This window comes from Cnephaeus nilssonii (genome assembly GCF_951640355.1).
Source record: "Cnephaeus nilssonii genome assembly, chromosome: 14".
Classification (NCBI taxonomy): domain Eukaryota; kingdom Metazoa; phylum Chordata; class Mammalia; order Chiroptera; family Vespertilionidae; genus Cnephaeus; species Cnephaeus nilssonii.
Genome location: NC_137085.1, coordinates 28,100,271 through 28,115,139, shown reverse-complemented (window position 1 = coordinate 28,115,139; position 14,869 = coordinate 28,100,271). Strand labels below are relative to the sequence as shown.

The window sequence follows — 14,869 nt, the reverse complement described above, 5'->3', positions numbered from 1 at the left end:
GACTAGCATGGCCCCTGCACAAGGATGACATGCAAATTTGTGAAGTGTTCCATTAAAAAAAAAAAAGAGAGAGACTTTGGTGCCAGAGAGAGAATGATGGTGAACTGGAAGCCAGTGTTAACACTAACTTTTGGTTGTACTTTGCAAATCATTTTTCCATTGTGAACCTTAATTTTCCCTTCTGCAAAATGAGGGAGTTGTACTAGCTGTCCCTTTCAGCTATTGTTCTATAATCACTGGATGAAGAGAAATGGCCGATGAAATCACTATGCATCCAGAAAAACTCGAGTTTTTTTTTGGTGTTTTTTTTCTGGGCTTGAGGCGGGGTATAAAGATTTAAAATCTTCATTTCCAGTATTAGGTAGCAGGGAAATGTGTCCATTTGTGAATTGGGTTGCTAATCATTCCTGTTCTCCTCCATGTCCCTTTCTCCCCCACACCAGCCTATGTTCTGGACACTTAGAGCCAATGGTTGTTTCTCCACATATGCCACTCACACATGTCAGTTTCCTTTGCTTCTCTTGTTCTTTTGCCAGAAGATTCCCTCGTCTTTTCTATCTGGTAAACTCTTACTCATTCTTTTTTTTACTTTTCCTTTGAATTTTATATTTTGACATAATCTCAGACAGAAAAAAATTGCAAAATTAGTATAAAGAATTCTTGTCTACCTTTTACCCAGATCCCCCAAATGTTAACTTTTTAACCACATTTGTCATCCTCTTTCTCTCCTTTTCCTTTTCCCCAACACATTTTTTTCTGAACCCACTGAGAATGAGTTTCAAATGATGCTCTTTTACTCCAAGTACTTCGGTGTGGATAGCCTAAAGAAAGGACATTCTCTTACATAATCATAATATAAATATAAAAATCAGGAAAATAACATCAATACAGCACTAGGTTTATTTGGATTTTTCAAATTGTCCCAACAATACCCTTTATGGCAAAAGAAAATCCCAGATTGTGCATTGCATTTATCCTGTATCTTTTACTGCTGTGCCCTGACCTGGTTTATAGGTCCACGCACAACCACTGAGCCACATTGCCTGAACTCATTTACAAGTTTGATAGACACTATCAAAAAAAAAAAAGCTCCCGTAAAGGGCTTTTCCAATTTATATTTCCATGAAATCATTTGCATTTTTCTGATGATTAGTGATGTTGAGCACCTCTTTATCATAGTTCATGGCCTTATGGGTTTCTTCTGTGAATTGCCTGTTGGTGTTTTTTGCTGTTAGAATGCTGGCTTGTTGTCTTTTTCTTTCTGACTAGTTATTTGGCCTCCTCCTTGACAGAAGGGGGTTTCTCCACTTCCCTTAAACAGCCAGTTGCTCCCTCCTTTACTGTCCCACAACACTGTTCATACTGTGGGACAGCAGAGGAGGGAGCATTCATTTGATAGACATTTAATACTGGATCCACTCATTGCACAAGCGTTCTCTGTGAGTTCACTATGTGCTTGGCCTTGGGCTAGATGCTGGGTGTAGAGAAAGGAGCAGGTCATTCATTGTCTCCACCCTCAAGGAATTTAGTTTTGAAAGGCAACTTTGGGCATAGAAAAGAGCATGAGTTTTGGATTCAGACAAGATTTGAGTTTGAAACTGTGGGGTTTAGAGCAAGGCACATGGCCTCACCAAGTTGCAATTTCTATCCTAGTGAAATGGGTTAACACCTCCCTTACAGAGTCAATTTGAGAAGGGGAGAGAGACAATAGAACTCAAGTGGCTAGCAAGGGCCTGTGACATAGTAGCCTCCCAGTGAATGAACAGTAATGAAAAGGCAACTTTTAAGAGGTCAAAATGATTAGTTCTCAGAGATTCTAGGAACTACTAATAAATTAGAATAAAAGAAAGGAGGTAGCTCCTCCCTCTGCAAGGGTAAGGACGAGTACTATGTGCCACTGGCCTAGATCCTGCTACAGTACATCCCTCATCTTGCCTGCCTTCTGTAGCAAGGCAAGCCCCTTAGTTGGGGCCCCTCACCCCAATTCATCTGCTTACTGTTAATATAGCATCGCCACTGCCCTTGGGGAAAGCAGGTGCTTCCTTCTTCAAATAAATGGGCTCTTTAGAACATTCTCTGTAAGAGAGGCTTCAGGATAGTTGTGCATGCTGTCACCCCTGATCTCAAGTGCATACCAGAGATAGCATGAGGTGGAAAGGAAATACTGTGTTTGTGGCAACCTCAAAGGGGAATGCAGACACAGTTCTGCCTGTTAGGTGACTCTTGGCAAGTCTTCCCTTCTGGGCTTCAGTTCCTCATCACTGTAATAGGAGACTGGATCTTATTTCTAAAAGCCATCTAAATGAGAACTCATCATGCAAAGGCACAGTGTGTGTGTGTGTGTACACTACTCTCCTTAGAAATCTCTTTATCCTTGGGACCCCTACAGCTCTTTATACCTACCTTAATGTCTTGGAGCACTACACTGCAGTTATGGGGATTTATGACATGGTTCCACACTGTCATAGCTGGTGGATCCACATCTGGTTCTTGGTTTCCTTGGAGTTAGAGTGGCTTCATTCCTTTAACACTTTATTGAGTGCTTACTGTCTACCACGTATTACGTTAGCTGGAGAAAATACAAAGATAAAATGTCAAAGTTTCTGCCATCTGAAACTGTAAGGTAAATACAATATAACTGCTTTGATGGAGGTTTGTCCAAAGTGTAGGGGAGTCTAGGAGAAGGAATACCTATTCTGTTTGGTTTTCCTGAAGACCCAGGGCTTGGGCAGAGCCAGGGAGAAGGACTTGACAGGCAGTGGGAGTGCCCTATGTAAAGGCACAGATGTGGGAGAGCATAGTGTGTTCTGGCTACTTCCCAAGATTTAGCATAGTGGTTAACAGGTAGGCAGATTCAGCTCATGAATTGCCCTTTATGCCATCCAAAGGACTCTAGGTTTTATGAAACAACCTAAAGGCAGGTGACTAAAGCACTCTGAACATAGGAACTAGTAAACCTTGGTTGAATGCATGAGAATTGGGCACAGTAATTTGGACTATTTCTATCCTTTTGGTCTTGGGCACAACTTAACTTTTCTGGATTGACTTTCTCTTTTTGTGAAATGGGAATGTTTAAAAACCAACCTGGCATTAGATAAAAGCTCAATAGATTATTCTATTAAGGTAACATTTGTTCTACACAACACACATTACCTAAACAATCTTGTAATCTCTTCAGTTGTTTCCTCCTCTGCAAAATGGGTCTTTCAATTTTACCTTTTCATCGTACCGTCCTGCTTCCTAGCACTTACCATAATTTTAATTAAAATTTTTAATTTTCCCAGCCAAACTCTTAGATTTATAATTAAATTATTTTGTATTTTGTATTCCCAGCTAGACTCTTGGCTCTATGAAATCACAAACTTCATATCCCCAGTTGCTAATACTGTGTCCCTCTCAACTGAGGTTCAAGAAATGTTGGCCAAAAGAACCAATGTCAAACTTGTCTTTCAGGACTGTTGCCAAGGGCCAGTGAATTGATACTAGTAAAGGTGCTTCACTATTTGTAAAGTTGTACAGATGGGTTTATTATTACTAAGCATTAAAATAAAGTGTGAGAAAAGGAACCAAAGCCAGAGGCTTCCAACACAATCGCATAGCCTCTGGAGGCTTCTAAAGGACCAGTATTCACTTCAACCTTTTGCAGGAGTACAGCTCTTCAAGGTTTACAGAGAGTTAATCCGTTGCCTGTAAAAACAGAGCCGGAAACGCCCCAGTACGAACTTGGTTCAACTTCAAACTAGAGGTGGAAGGTACCTGCCTAGGTTCACCAAGCACACAGGAGAAGTTAGAAGCTAGGCGCTCTCGAAGAGGCTTCTCTCTCTCGGAGGGCCCCTGGATCAGCCAGCCAACCCCCTGACACTCGACACTCGACACTCGGGCCCTGGTCCGCACCTCGGACACGGCTGGGAACCCGCACCTCGTGGCACTGGAAGTAAGGACCAAGAGAGCCTGAGAGAAGGAGGCGGAGCCTGTCCTGAAACCGGCCCAGGGGCATGATGGGAGATGTAGTTTTTCTCGCCGGCGCATAAGGAAGCGTGCGAGCTCCCCCTCTGGTTTTATCAGGGAAGTAGCATCTCTAAAGCGCAAGGCATTAAAATAAAGTGTCCCCTCTGGTAGATGCAGCCTAGGTATCTTTGAAAGAAGCAGTGAAGGGAAAGGGGAAAAGCAAGGAAGACTAACCAAAAGATTATTAGCGGGGAAGGAAAGGGTTAACAGAGGTTACGCATGCGTACATTGGTCCCGCAGGAGGCGCGGGGACGGAAGACGACTCCCGGGAGCTGTGTTTTCCCCGGAAGTGCCTGCCCTCCTCCCGGGTCCGCGTGGACGCGGTTTTCTTACCTCATTTGTCCTCGCCCCTCCCCGTCCCTCTACGCGTTTTGGTTCCTGGTTGGTGCTTCCTGGTCGCAGCCGCGGCAGTGAGTATGTGTGTGGCAGACCCCGCGCGGCCCGTGCCGGGGGACCCCTGCTCGCCCTCCGCCTTGCCCGCGGGGCTGTGGAACTAGCGCGTGTCTCCTCGCCGGCCTCCGCGTTCCCCGTCTGTCCCTCACTCGTGGCGGGGCGCGCGGTTGGTGATCCCTCGGTGCGGCTGTGCCCTGCGCGGCTCGGCTGACCGGCCGAGGTGTCCGCTTTTCCCTGCCCGGCCGAAGCCCGAGGTCGTGGTTCGAAAAGGGCTGGGCGCCCATGGCCTCGGTGGGGGTGGCGGTTCTCTCTGTTTTACCTCCACGACCCCAAGATCGTCCCTGTCTTTGGGGGAAGCTGACCCCAGTCCGTGTAACGCGGAGGTCCCGCCGCACCGTGACGGGGGCCGGGCCTGGGAGGACCGAACAGCCCTCGGCCAACTCCAGCCTCTGTGGTCAGAAGCAGCAGCTGCAGGGCCAGGAAAATTTCGGGAGATGTGCCCCTCCGCTCATGTAAAACGGGGAGATGTGGCCTGTGTTCGCTAAGATTCCCTTGATCATCCCTCACATCTCGCGAACCCGCAGTTAATTCAACTCGAAGAAGAGCTGCTGGGGCCGTGGGGAAACTGCCTGGAGTCAGCAGGCCGGAGGTGTAGCCGCGGGTCCATGCAGATTCGCTGGTGACCACAACTCTCACCTTCAGGCTGAACCTCCCCTTATTTCAGATTACAGGGTTGAATTAGGAGATCTTTTAGGCCCGAAGAATAAATAAGCTTCCCACACACTCTTTCAGGACCCTTCCAAAAACTTGATTTTGTGTTTTGAATACTTAAGGCTCTCACATCCAAAGGCGTTTAAGTGGGCTTTGTTGTATATTTCGACAATATTATGCTTTTGGGACATTCAGTATTGCTGTTTTCCCGAGAATCGGAGGGTGGGGAATGAGCTGCGGAAGTGGAAGTGAGGATTAAGATAGTTACAAAGATAAGATACTGCCTAGCAAAAGGAAAAAGATGAGGGAAAGGTGAAGGAAGTGCTTTGCTATTGGATTAATTATCCTAAGGGGACTTGATGTATCCCAAGAACAGCTGGACTTTTCTGAATAAATTTAGCATAATTTTCTCCCAATAAACATCTTGTATTCTTCCTCTTTTTGTGTGACTATTGTTTCACACAGTTGGGTTCTCCAGTCAGATTTGCTTCAAAGTGAAAGTCACATTTGAGGAATGGACAGACTTTAACACTAGAGTCAACTTAATAGTTTTTAATACCTCACGATCAGGTTAGCTCACTAAAAGTAAGTCAGGTTTTAAGTTGAAAATAAATTCTATTAGTCGCTTTCCAGTGAAAACTGGGTTTAAAATCAAGATTCCAATTTACATCTCGGTGAGAAGGGATACCTCTGTTACCAAGAAAAAATACCTAGGCTAAAAGTTATTTGAAAGGAATTAAGAGCAAAAGGCCCAGAATGATCAGAAGGTAGACTGTTAGAGCAGAAGTATTGGCTTTAAAGATTGTATAGTAAAATCCAAAAGTTTAAATAAGCCTTCCGTTGTCTAGTTTAAAAATTCAGTGAAGAAATACTGCTCCCACTTTTGAATGTTGAGAGCCTTTGCAGTTATTCTCTGTGGCTGTTTTAAGCCATTTTAATTGTTTAGGTAAGTTTCATCCCCAAACTAATATTTAAGTTTCTTAACAAAACCTAAATCTCATGGATGGATGTCTCTGATCTTTGAGTACCAAGTCGGGAAGCTTCTGGGTGCTAAACTGACAAACTCAAATGTATGCTTTGCCTTTCATGGTTTTTATACTCCACTGGGAACTAAAATGGATATTCGTGAAATAAATTTAGGTGTTAGAACCAACTCAAATATAGCTTTGAAGAAAGGCTTTAAAAAATCTTTATTTGAAATTATTTTAAAAATTAAAAAAAAATCTTAGCAAACACTTGGCTGTAAGTTAGGGGGATGTGAATTGGCCCTAGTTATATTCTTAAACAAGATACAAAACCCTGGGTAGGCCTCTTTATCTCATTAGACCTCATTTTACATCTTCAATGTAAACTGAAGATGTTGTGTGAGATAATCTGAAAGGTTATCAGACTTAAAATTTTGTGATTCTTATAGGGAACTTATGTTATCTAGTTAAGTATGCTTGGGAATTGTGTATCTTGATAAAAAAAGCTGAGAAAGCCTTCTAAGTCAAGATTTCATATTAATCCTCTAAGTATACACTTTAAAAAAAAGTAAATTAAATGCATTTGAATGTAATTAAAGTAGTAACATAAACCAAAATAGCCTTAGGCAAACCTTAACCCTGGCATACATAAACTACATAAATAGAAGAGCAAGTTGTGTGGAGCACAATTTTCAAGTACAGAAGATAGAAAATCCTCTTAAAGGCCATAGGGGCTAAATTGTTAAATTCATTTTTCTACATTTCAGGGAAAGAGATAAACCCTTAGACCCAAGGAAGTCAGTTTTTATTATATTCCTTTAGTTTATTTTTTGGCATACATTCACAGGTGTGCCTATGGCTCTATTCTTAATCCCTTTCCTTTGGGATGGCTCCAAGAGTAGTACAAATTTGTAACTCTGTAATTTAGCTCTTTAATTTTTTTCTGTGCTGCGCCGGAATTATGTTTTATCTTAAGTCCACACTGGATCCTCAGGATGGATCCAGTGAGGATTTTGAGGGAAGCATAATTCCTTTGACTTCTTTTAGAATTAATTTACCTATTAAATGAAAAGGAAAGGATTCATCTTTTATTTGAATTCCTCTGAGGCTAACATTTCAATATAAACTGATAAATGCTATGAGCATTATTATTCAGACAGCCACATTCAACTTGTATGACTGCAACTGCATAGCCACCTGAAGGACAGTGCAAGAAGGGAACAGGTAAAAAAATGTACCTTTTAGAAGAAAAAAGGCATTAAAAGTTTGTTTATTTTCTCCTATCTTCATTGATATATTATAATTGACAAATAACATTGTGTAAGTTTAAGGTGTTCAACATGATTTGATATACATGTATATGATTACCACATTAAGATTAGTTAACACATCAATCACCTCACATATTTCCTTTAATTTTTTTCGTAAGAACATTTAAGATCTGTTCTCTTAGCAGATTTCAAGTATACAGTACGGTATTGTTAACTCAGAACTTAATCATCTTTTTAAAAATCTAGCTTTATTGAGGTATAATTGACATACAACATTGGCGAAGTTTTAAGATATACAACAAAATTTTATTTTTTTTTGTAAAAATTTTTCATTAATTTTTTCATTGGCTTTTTATTTGACTAGAGGCCCGGTGCACAAATTTGTTCACGGGTGGGACCCTTCTGGGTGGCCTGCAGGGATCAGGCCGAAACCCTGCAGTCCACTGCCGCCTGCAACTCCTACCTGCCTCTCCTGCTCATCCTGGCCCCACTTCGCCTGCCGCAGGCTCGCACCCAATCAGTCCTGATCAGGAGAGTCTCCCGCTGCCACAGCAGTGCTCACCAGCCATGAGCCCTGTGTCTGGCACCCTCCCGAGGGGAGTGGCCTGCGGGATGGGGCTGAAACTGACTCTCCGACATCCCCCAAGGGGTTCTGGATTGCGAGAGGGTGCAGGCCAGGCCAAGGGACCCCACTGGTGCAGGATCGGGCTGGGGAGGGACCACTGGAGGTTGGCAAGGGGGGAAGGACCACAGGAGGGCTCTAGGGCATGTCTGGCCCATCTCACTCAGTCCCGATCTATTGGCCAGATCCAAGCAGCAAGCTAACTTACGGGTCGGAGTGTCTGCCCCCTGCTGGTCAGTGCATGTCATAGCAACTGGTCAACCTGCCAACTGTCTGCCCCCTGGTGGCCAGTGCACGTCATAGTGAACTGATGAGTGTCCTTAGCATATCATTAGCATATTATGCTTTGATTGGTTGAACAGTCGACTGGATGACTGGATACTTAGCATATTAGGCTTTTATTATATAGGATAGGATTCTTGGAGTCAGCTGGTTTTATCACCAAATCTACCATAAGAACACCCTGACATTTTGAAAATGACTAGTCTTTCTAAATTATATCTGTATAGATAAAAGGGGAGTAGTAAGAATAAATTGTCATTGTTATTGTTCTCTAGGCTGTCCCTAATTTTTGAACAAACATGAGTTATTTTTCCAGAGCTCTCATTTTGATCAATATTCTATCAGTACCTAATTGAAGCATCTACTGTATAGATATTTGGTTGATGATATGAGAATAGTTGGAATAGTTGGAGACAACTCCAAAACCTACCCCATCATAATTTTCTTATTTTAGGTACATATTAGACATCATTGCTGAAGAACAAATGCCTGATGATTTATTCATTCTTTATTAATTTAACAGACATTTATAGAGATCCTGCTAAAATAGCAGTTACTCTGCTGGGTTTTGGGGATCCATTGTTTAACCAAATGCATATAGTTCCTGCCCTCCTGGGGTATGTGATCAGTGCTTGTGGGAGATTTACTTTAAATTAGTAATTAGAAATGTGGTGTTTTGAAAGTGCTATGGAAGCCTGTGAAGGGGACACTTAATTTAATCTGGTGGGTCAAGGAAAGCTTCCCTGAGAAGTGATGCTTAAGCAGAGTTTAAGGATGACAGGATTTAATATGATCACCGTGGAAAGTAAAGTTCTTCCAGAGCTAAGAGTTTTACCTCAGTTTCAGGTTCTTAGTAAGTTTATATTTTATACATATCTTTTAGCTGGCACAGAAGTAAACCAGGTTTATCAGATATTTTTATATATATTTTTTTCGGTTAAGGATTAGAAAGCCATGAGATTATTTTTTTAAATTGAGAATAAAAATCTACACAAAACCAGTAAATAAAATTGTTACCCATTGTAGATGTTAGTCATAGCTGAAGTAATACTCCTATATGAGAATGTATACCAGAAAAGATGAGATCCAGAACCAAGGAGAAGAGGTAGAATGGATGGAATAGTGAGAATTACATAAATATATTTGTGATTTTGGAGAAAAAGTATTAGGTGTCTGAGGCAGCGGATCACAACCTTCTTCTTCCTTTCCAACATACCTGCGAAATACATCATTTTCTTTAATAACTATAACTCAATTTGTTGGTAGTAATTTTCATTTGGGAGAGGTGGGCATTTAGAGTAGGTCATAATTGGATTTAGAAATCCTTGGGAAAAAAAGGTGTTCTAAGAGAAAAAGGTATTTTTAAAAAAATCCTTACCCAAGGGTATGTTTTTATTGATTTTTAGAGAGGAAGGGGTGAAGGGTGAAGAGAGAAACATCAATCATTTGCCGCCCATAGGCATCCTGACTGGGGCTTGAACCCATAACCTTTTGGTGTATGGGCCGATGCTCTAAGCAACCTAGGCCACCTGGCCAGGGTGAAAAAAAGGTATTTTAATACATTATTGAGAAAAATGATAGCCTTTATATAGAAGTTAGCACTAAACAGGCATGACCTGAGTTTTAAAAATACATTCTTTGTATGACTTTCTCTTTTACAGCATCACCGTTACAGACTTTCATGATGTTTGGTGGTTATGAGACTGTAGAAGCATATGAAGATGACCTTTATCGTGAAGAGTCATCTAGTGAACTGAGTGTCGATAGTGAGGTGGAATTTCAGCTCTACAGCCAAGTTCATTATGCTCAAGATCTTGATAATATCATCAGGGAGGAAGAACATGAAGAAAAGAACTCTGGGGATTCTGAATCATCTAGTAGTAAGCAAAATCAAAAGAACTTAATTATCCTTTCAGATAGTGAGATCATCCAGTTATCAGATGGGTCAGAAGTAATCACTTTGTCTGATGAAGATAGTATTTATAGATGTAAAAGAAAGAATTTTAGAGTCCAAGCAAAAGAAAAGACCAGAGGTTCTTCTGCTTCTCTTCATTCTAATGAGTTGGATGGTAAGAAATGCAAGAGGGATATTAAGAAGCCTAAACTTGAAGAGAAATCAGGTATGATCCGAGAGGTTATGATTATAGAAGTCAGTTCAAGTGAAGAAGAGAGCACCATTTCAGAAAGTGACAACGTGGAAAGCTGGATGCTGCTGGGATGTGGAGTTGAGGATAAAGATGATGATATCCTTCTCAATCTTGTGGGATGTGATAACTCTGTTAATGAAGGTTAGTATCATGTTGGCCATTTTGAAAAGTAGTATCATCTTTAGAAGACTGTTTTCCTAGACAAAAAGGGTCTGCTCCATTTAATTCCTCACCTTTTGGTCGTGTTTTTTGCCTTGTTTCTTGTGAGACTCACTTACCAAAGGCTACTCTAATGGTGGTCTGTCTGAACATCAGAAAGAGTATGTCAAAATATCAAAGAAACTCTGCTTCTGCTGTAAGCAATTTCATAGCTGCTTCTTGCTGTTTGGCTAGAGCCAGTTCTGGACCTGAAATCTTAGTTTCCCTCTCTCTCTGCTTGGTACCACAGGTGAGTACTCCATCCACCTCTGACCTTGGTCCCGTGCTCTCATTCAGCCAACTCTGTTGGGGCTGTTTCTTAAGTGATTTGCTTACTTATCTAGGAGTTATTCAGGTAGCAAGAATGGGGAATGCTTGGTACACATAGGATATGGAATTAATATTAAGATTTTAGCTCTAACCAGTTTGGCTCAGTGGATAGAGCATCGGCCTGCGGCCTAAAGGGTCCAGGTTCGATTCTGGTCAAGGGCATGTACCTTGGTTGCGGGCACATCCCCAGTAGGGGGTGTGCAGGAGGCAGCTGATGGATGTTTCTAACTCTCTATCCCTCTCCCTTCCTCTCTGTAAAAAAAAAAATCAATAAAATATATTTAAAAAAAAGATTTTAGGAACTCCACATTAAGTAAGGTAGGAAACTGAAAAGCTGTAAGTGTACAGTAGACTGTAGGAGAGAATGCAAATTCTGAGAACCACACCACAGGATTGAAATTTCGGTGTTAGTTTTGTCTCTTCTGTCACAAGTAGTCATCTAGTATTGATACTTATCCTTTTAAAAAGTCCCTTTCATTTCTTACCTTTTATACCCAATGCCTAGCAATAGTGTCCTAAATGATTTATTTAAAAAATATATCTTCCTTGCACACTATATTGGTCCTGAAATGCCCTTTTACTCATAGTATTTTACTGCTGCTCCAAAACCTTTCATGGTACCCACTTGCCCTCAGAGGCGTGATGATACTGAATGGAGATCATGCTCTGGAGCTCCAGAGATTGACAAAGTTTATTATAAGAAGCCAGATAAGAAATATTTTAGGTTTCCAGGCCACAGGATCTCCTAACTACTTTGCCCTTATTGTGGGCATAATACCTAAGAAATGGGATGGTTATTTATTTATTTTTAATTGATTTTTTTTTTTTTTTTTTAAGAGAGAGAGGCAGGGAGAGAAAGAGAGAGAAATGATGTGAGAGAGAAACATCGATTGGTTGCCTCCCACATGTGCCTGACTGGGGATTGAACCCACAACCTGGGTATGTGCCCTGATCGGGAATTGAACCTGCCACCTTTTGGTGTATGGGAGGATGCTCTAACCAACTGAGCCACACCTACCAGACCTGGGATGGTTATTTCAACAAAATCTTATTATTAAAAGCAGGTGGCTGCCTCAGGTATAATAGGCCAACTCTGAGAATTTGACAGCAAAAGGAGGAAAATAAATAGAATAGTACATAGAAGTAATAAGTAGAAAAGAAATAAAACATAGAGCAAAATCAAGTAAAGTTTTATCAGAATAAAGGAGATCTAATAATGTTTTTAGAAGGAAAAATTTTGAAGGAGAGATTATACCTGTTTGGTAGATTAGAGTGGGAGGGGCCAAGTAAAAGATGGGTTCAGGTATATGTAGGAATTAGTTTTAAAAGGGGAGAGACACACCATTAATCACCAAATTATCAAATATTTGTAGAGAAGAATTGCATTGTTTTGAGGATATCTTTTTATTGAGATGAAATTAACATAAAATTAACCATTTTAAAGTGCTCAATTCAGTGGTTTTTAGTTCATTGGAAATGTAGAACCATTACATCTATGTAGTTCCAAAACATTTTCACCACATCTAAAGGAAACACTGTACCCATTGAAGTCACTTTTGTTCCTTCCTCCTCAGACCCTGGCAACCACTAATCTGTTTCTGTCTCTATGCATTTACCTATCCTGGATATTTCATCTAAATAGAAGCATACAATATGTGACCTTTTGTGTCTGGCTTTCACTTAGCATAAACTTTTGGAGATTTGTGCATGTTGTAGCACATATCAGTTCTTCATTCTTTTTAAGGCTGAATAATATTCCATTCCGTGAATATACCACATTTTGTTTATCCATTCATTTGTTGATTGACATATAGGTTATTTCCACCTTTTGGCTATTGTAAACAGTGCTGTTGTGAACATTCATTCATATTTAGGTATTTATTTGAATATCTGTTTTGGATATTCTTTTGGTTATATACCTAGGAATGGAATTACTGGTATTTTTATGTTTCACTTTTTTAGGAATTACCTAACTATTTTTCACAGTGGCTGCACCATTATACTTCCTACCAGTGTAAGGATTCCACTTAATGGCATTGTTTTTTATGATGACTTGTTGTGTTGTACATTTCTATATGATTTGCACATTTCTACTAATATTTGGCAGGTTCTTTGTTATTTTATAGTCCCCCTCCATTCTGTTTCATATAGTTGTTGCTTATGTTTTTCTAGAATAGCTTTTTTGCATAAAATTTCCTTATATGTTGTCATTCATTTATAGTTTTTAAAGAAACTGATTCATTCTTATAGGTATGTATTCATTTAAAGTTTAGTATGTGTGTATTAGTAAAAATGTTTGATACAAGACCTAAGTAATTCTTGATTCCAGACATTCATTGTATGATTCTATTATCCATATTGACATTTATCCCTACTCTTTGCTTCTAGGAATTTTTAAAAATATATTTTTATTGACTTCAAGGAGAGAGAGAGAGAGATGATGATGATGATCATGATGATCATGATGATGAGAGAATCATTGATTGGCTGCCTTTTGCACACCCCACACTGGGGATTGAGCCCGCAACCCTGGCATATGCCCTGATGGGGAATCTAACTGTGACCTTCTAGTTCATAGGTTGATGCTCAACCACTGAGCCCTGTTGGCCAGGCTAGAATTTGTGTGTGTTTTTTGTTCCAGCCAAATGGAAACAAATTCTGCAGCTTGCAAATTAACTTGCTTGACTCTTACAGATATTCAAATATATATTCCTATTTTATTTCCTTGATCTGCTAATGCCATAATCCTATTTCTTTCCAGTTAGTAAGCAGTATATTCAGTGCTGATACCTATTTGGTGTGTTGTTATTCTCTAATCATTATTATCTCATTCATAAATAGATCTGGGGAAAGGTCTGATTCAGTGTATATAATAGTCTTTAGAGAAAAGATTTTTTCATGTTGGTGGAATTTTGTGGAAATTCTGGCATACTTTTGAAATGAGGATTGTTAAACAGCAGCAACAGCTAATTTGTGTACTCCTTTCCCTTCCCTCAACCCCTATCCCCAAACTATGGCATATTTAAAATATCAGTAGGATATAAGAGAAGAGATTATAAACTCTTGATGGCAGGTCTTTTCCATGCTCAGAAGTCTCATTATATATTAATATAAGATATATTTTATATAATATATTGTATATATTCCTTGATATATATTACTTTGTTTTTCAATAATTGCTAAATGAACAAACATTTATTGAGCATCTACTCTATGTAGAATATTATATAGAGGGGATTTACAGTGGTAAAAAGACATAATTTTAGCCTTAAGTGGTTTGTGTTTCACTGAAGAGACAAAATATAATAAGAAGCTAAGTAACGCCGAAACCGGTTTGGCTCAGTGGATAGAGCATCGGCCTGCGGACTCAAGGGTCCCAGGTTCGATTCCGGTCAAGGGCATGTACCTTGGTTGCGGGCACATCCCCAGTAGGGGGTGTGCAAGAGGCAGCTGATCGATGTTTCTCTCTCATCGATGTTTCTCTCCCTCTCCCTTCCTCTCTGTAAAAAAATCAATAAAATATATTTTTTAAAAATAAAAGAAGAAGCTAAGTAATTTATAGAAGTCTCTTTTTTCTTAACCATGGGAGTTAAGTCTCTCAAAATCTTGGTGATAGATGTGGTTGAAAACTTAACTCTCTAAAAAATAGGATTAGTGAATTTTAGGTAGTATATGAACACATGAAAGACTATATAAGTACATACATATTTCCCATTTACTATTGTTAAATTTGTAGTAATGAGTACAGCACCACTCTTGCTCTGTGGATAATTAAGGCTTTCCCCTGCTATTTCAGTTTCAGTGAGATGCTTACATTTGTTTTATTTTAATACACAATTAGAGATAATACACTGTCAGGCAGATAATACACAAGTAAAAGGCATTTTCCCCCCTTTCTGTTCTTCCAGTGTTCAATACTTTTCTGATTTTGAATTTGTTGAT

General features: G+C 39.9%; 1 protein-coding gene across 3 annotated transcripts in view; it reads left to right on the top strand.

Annotated features, from left to right (window-relative positions):
• Positions 1-4,306: 4,306 nt before the first annotated feature.
• Positions 4,307-14,869, top strand: part of ZCCHC7 (zinc finger CCHC-type containing 7) — a 203,136-nt gene continuing 192,573 nt past the window's right edge. Inside the window, exons 1-2 of one of the 3 annotated variants that reach the window (XM_079791263.1) lie at positions 4,307-4,418; positions 9,914-10,540. In XM_079791263.1, the coding sequence (XP_079647389.1) occupies positions 9,934-10,540 (607 nt within the window). In that variant the 5' untranslated portion in view covers positions 4,307-4,418; positions 9,914-9,933. The other 2 variants (XM_079791264.1, XM_079791265.1) reach the window with 2 other exon arrangements.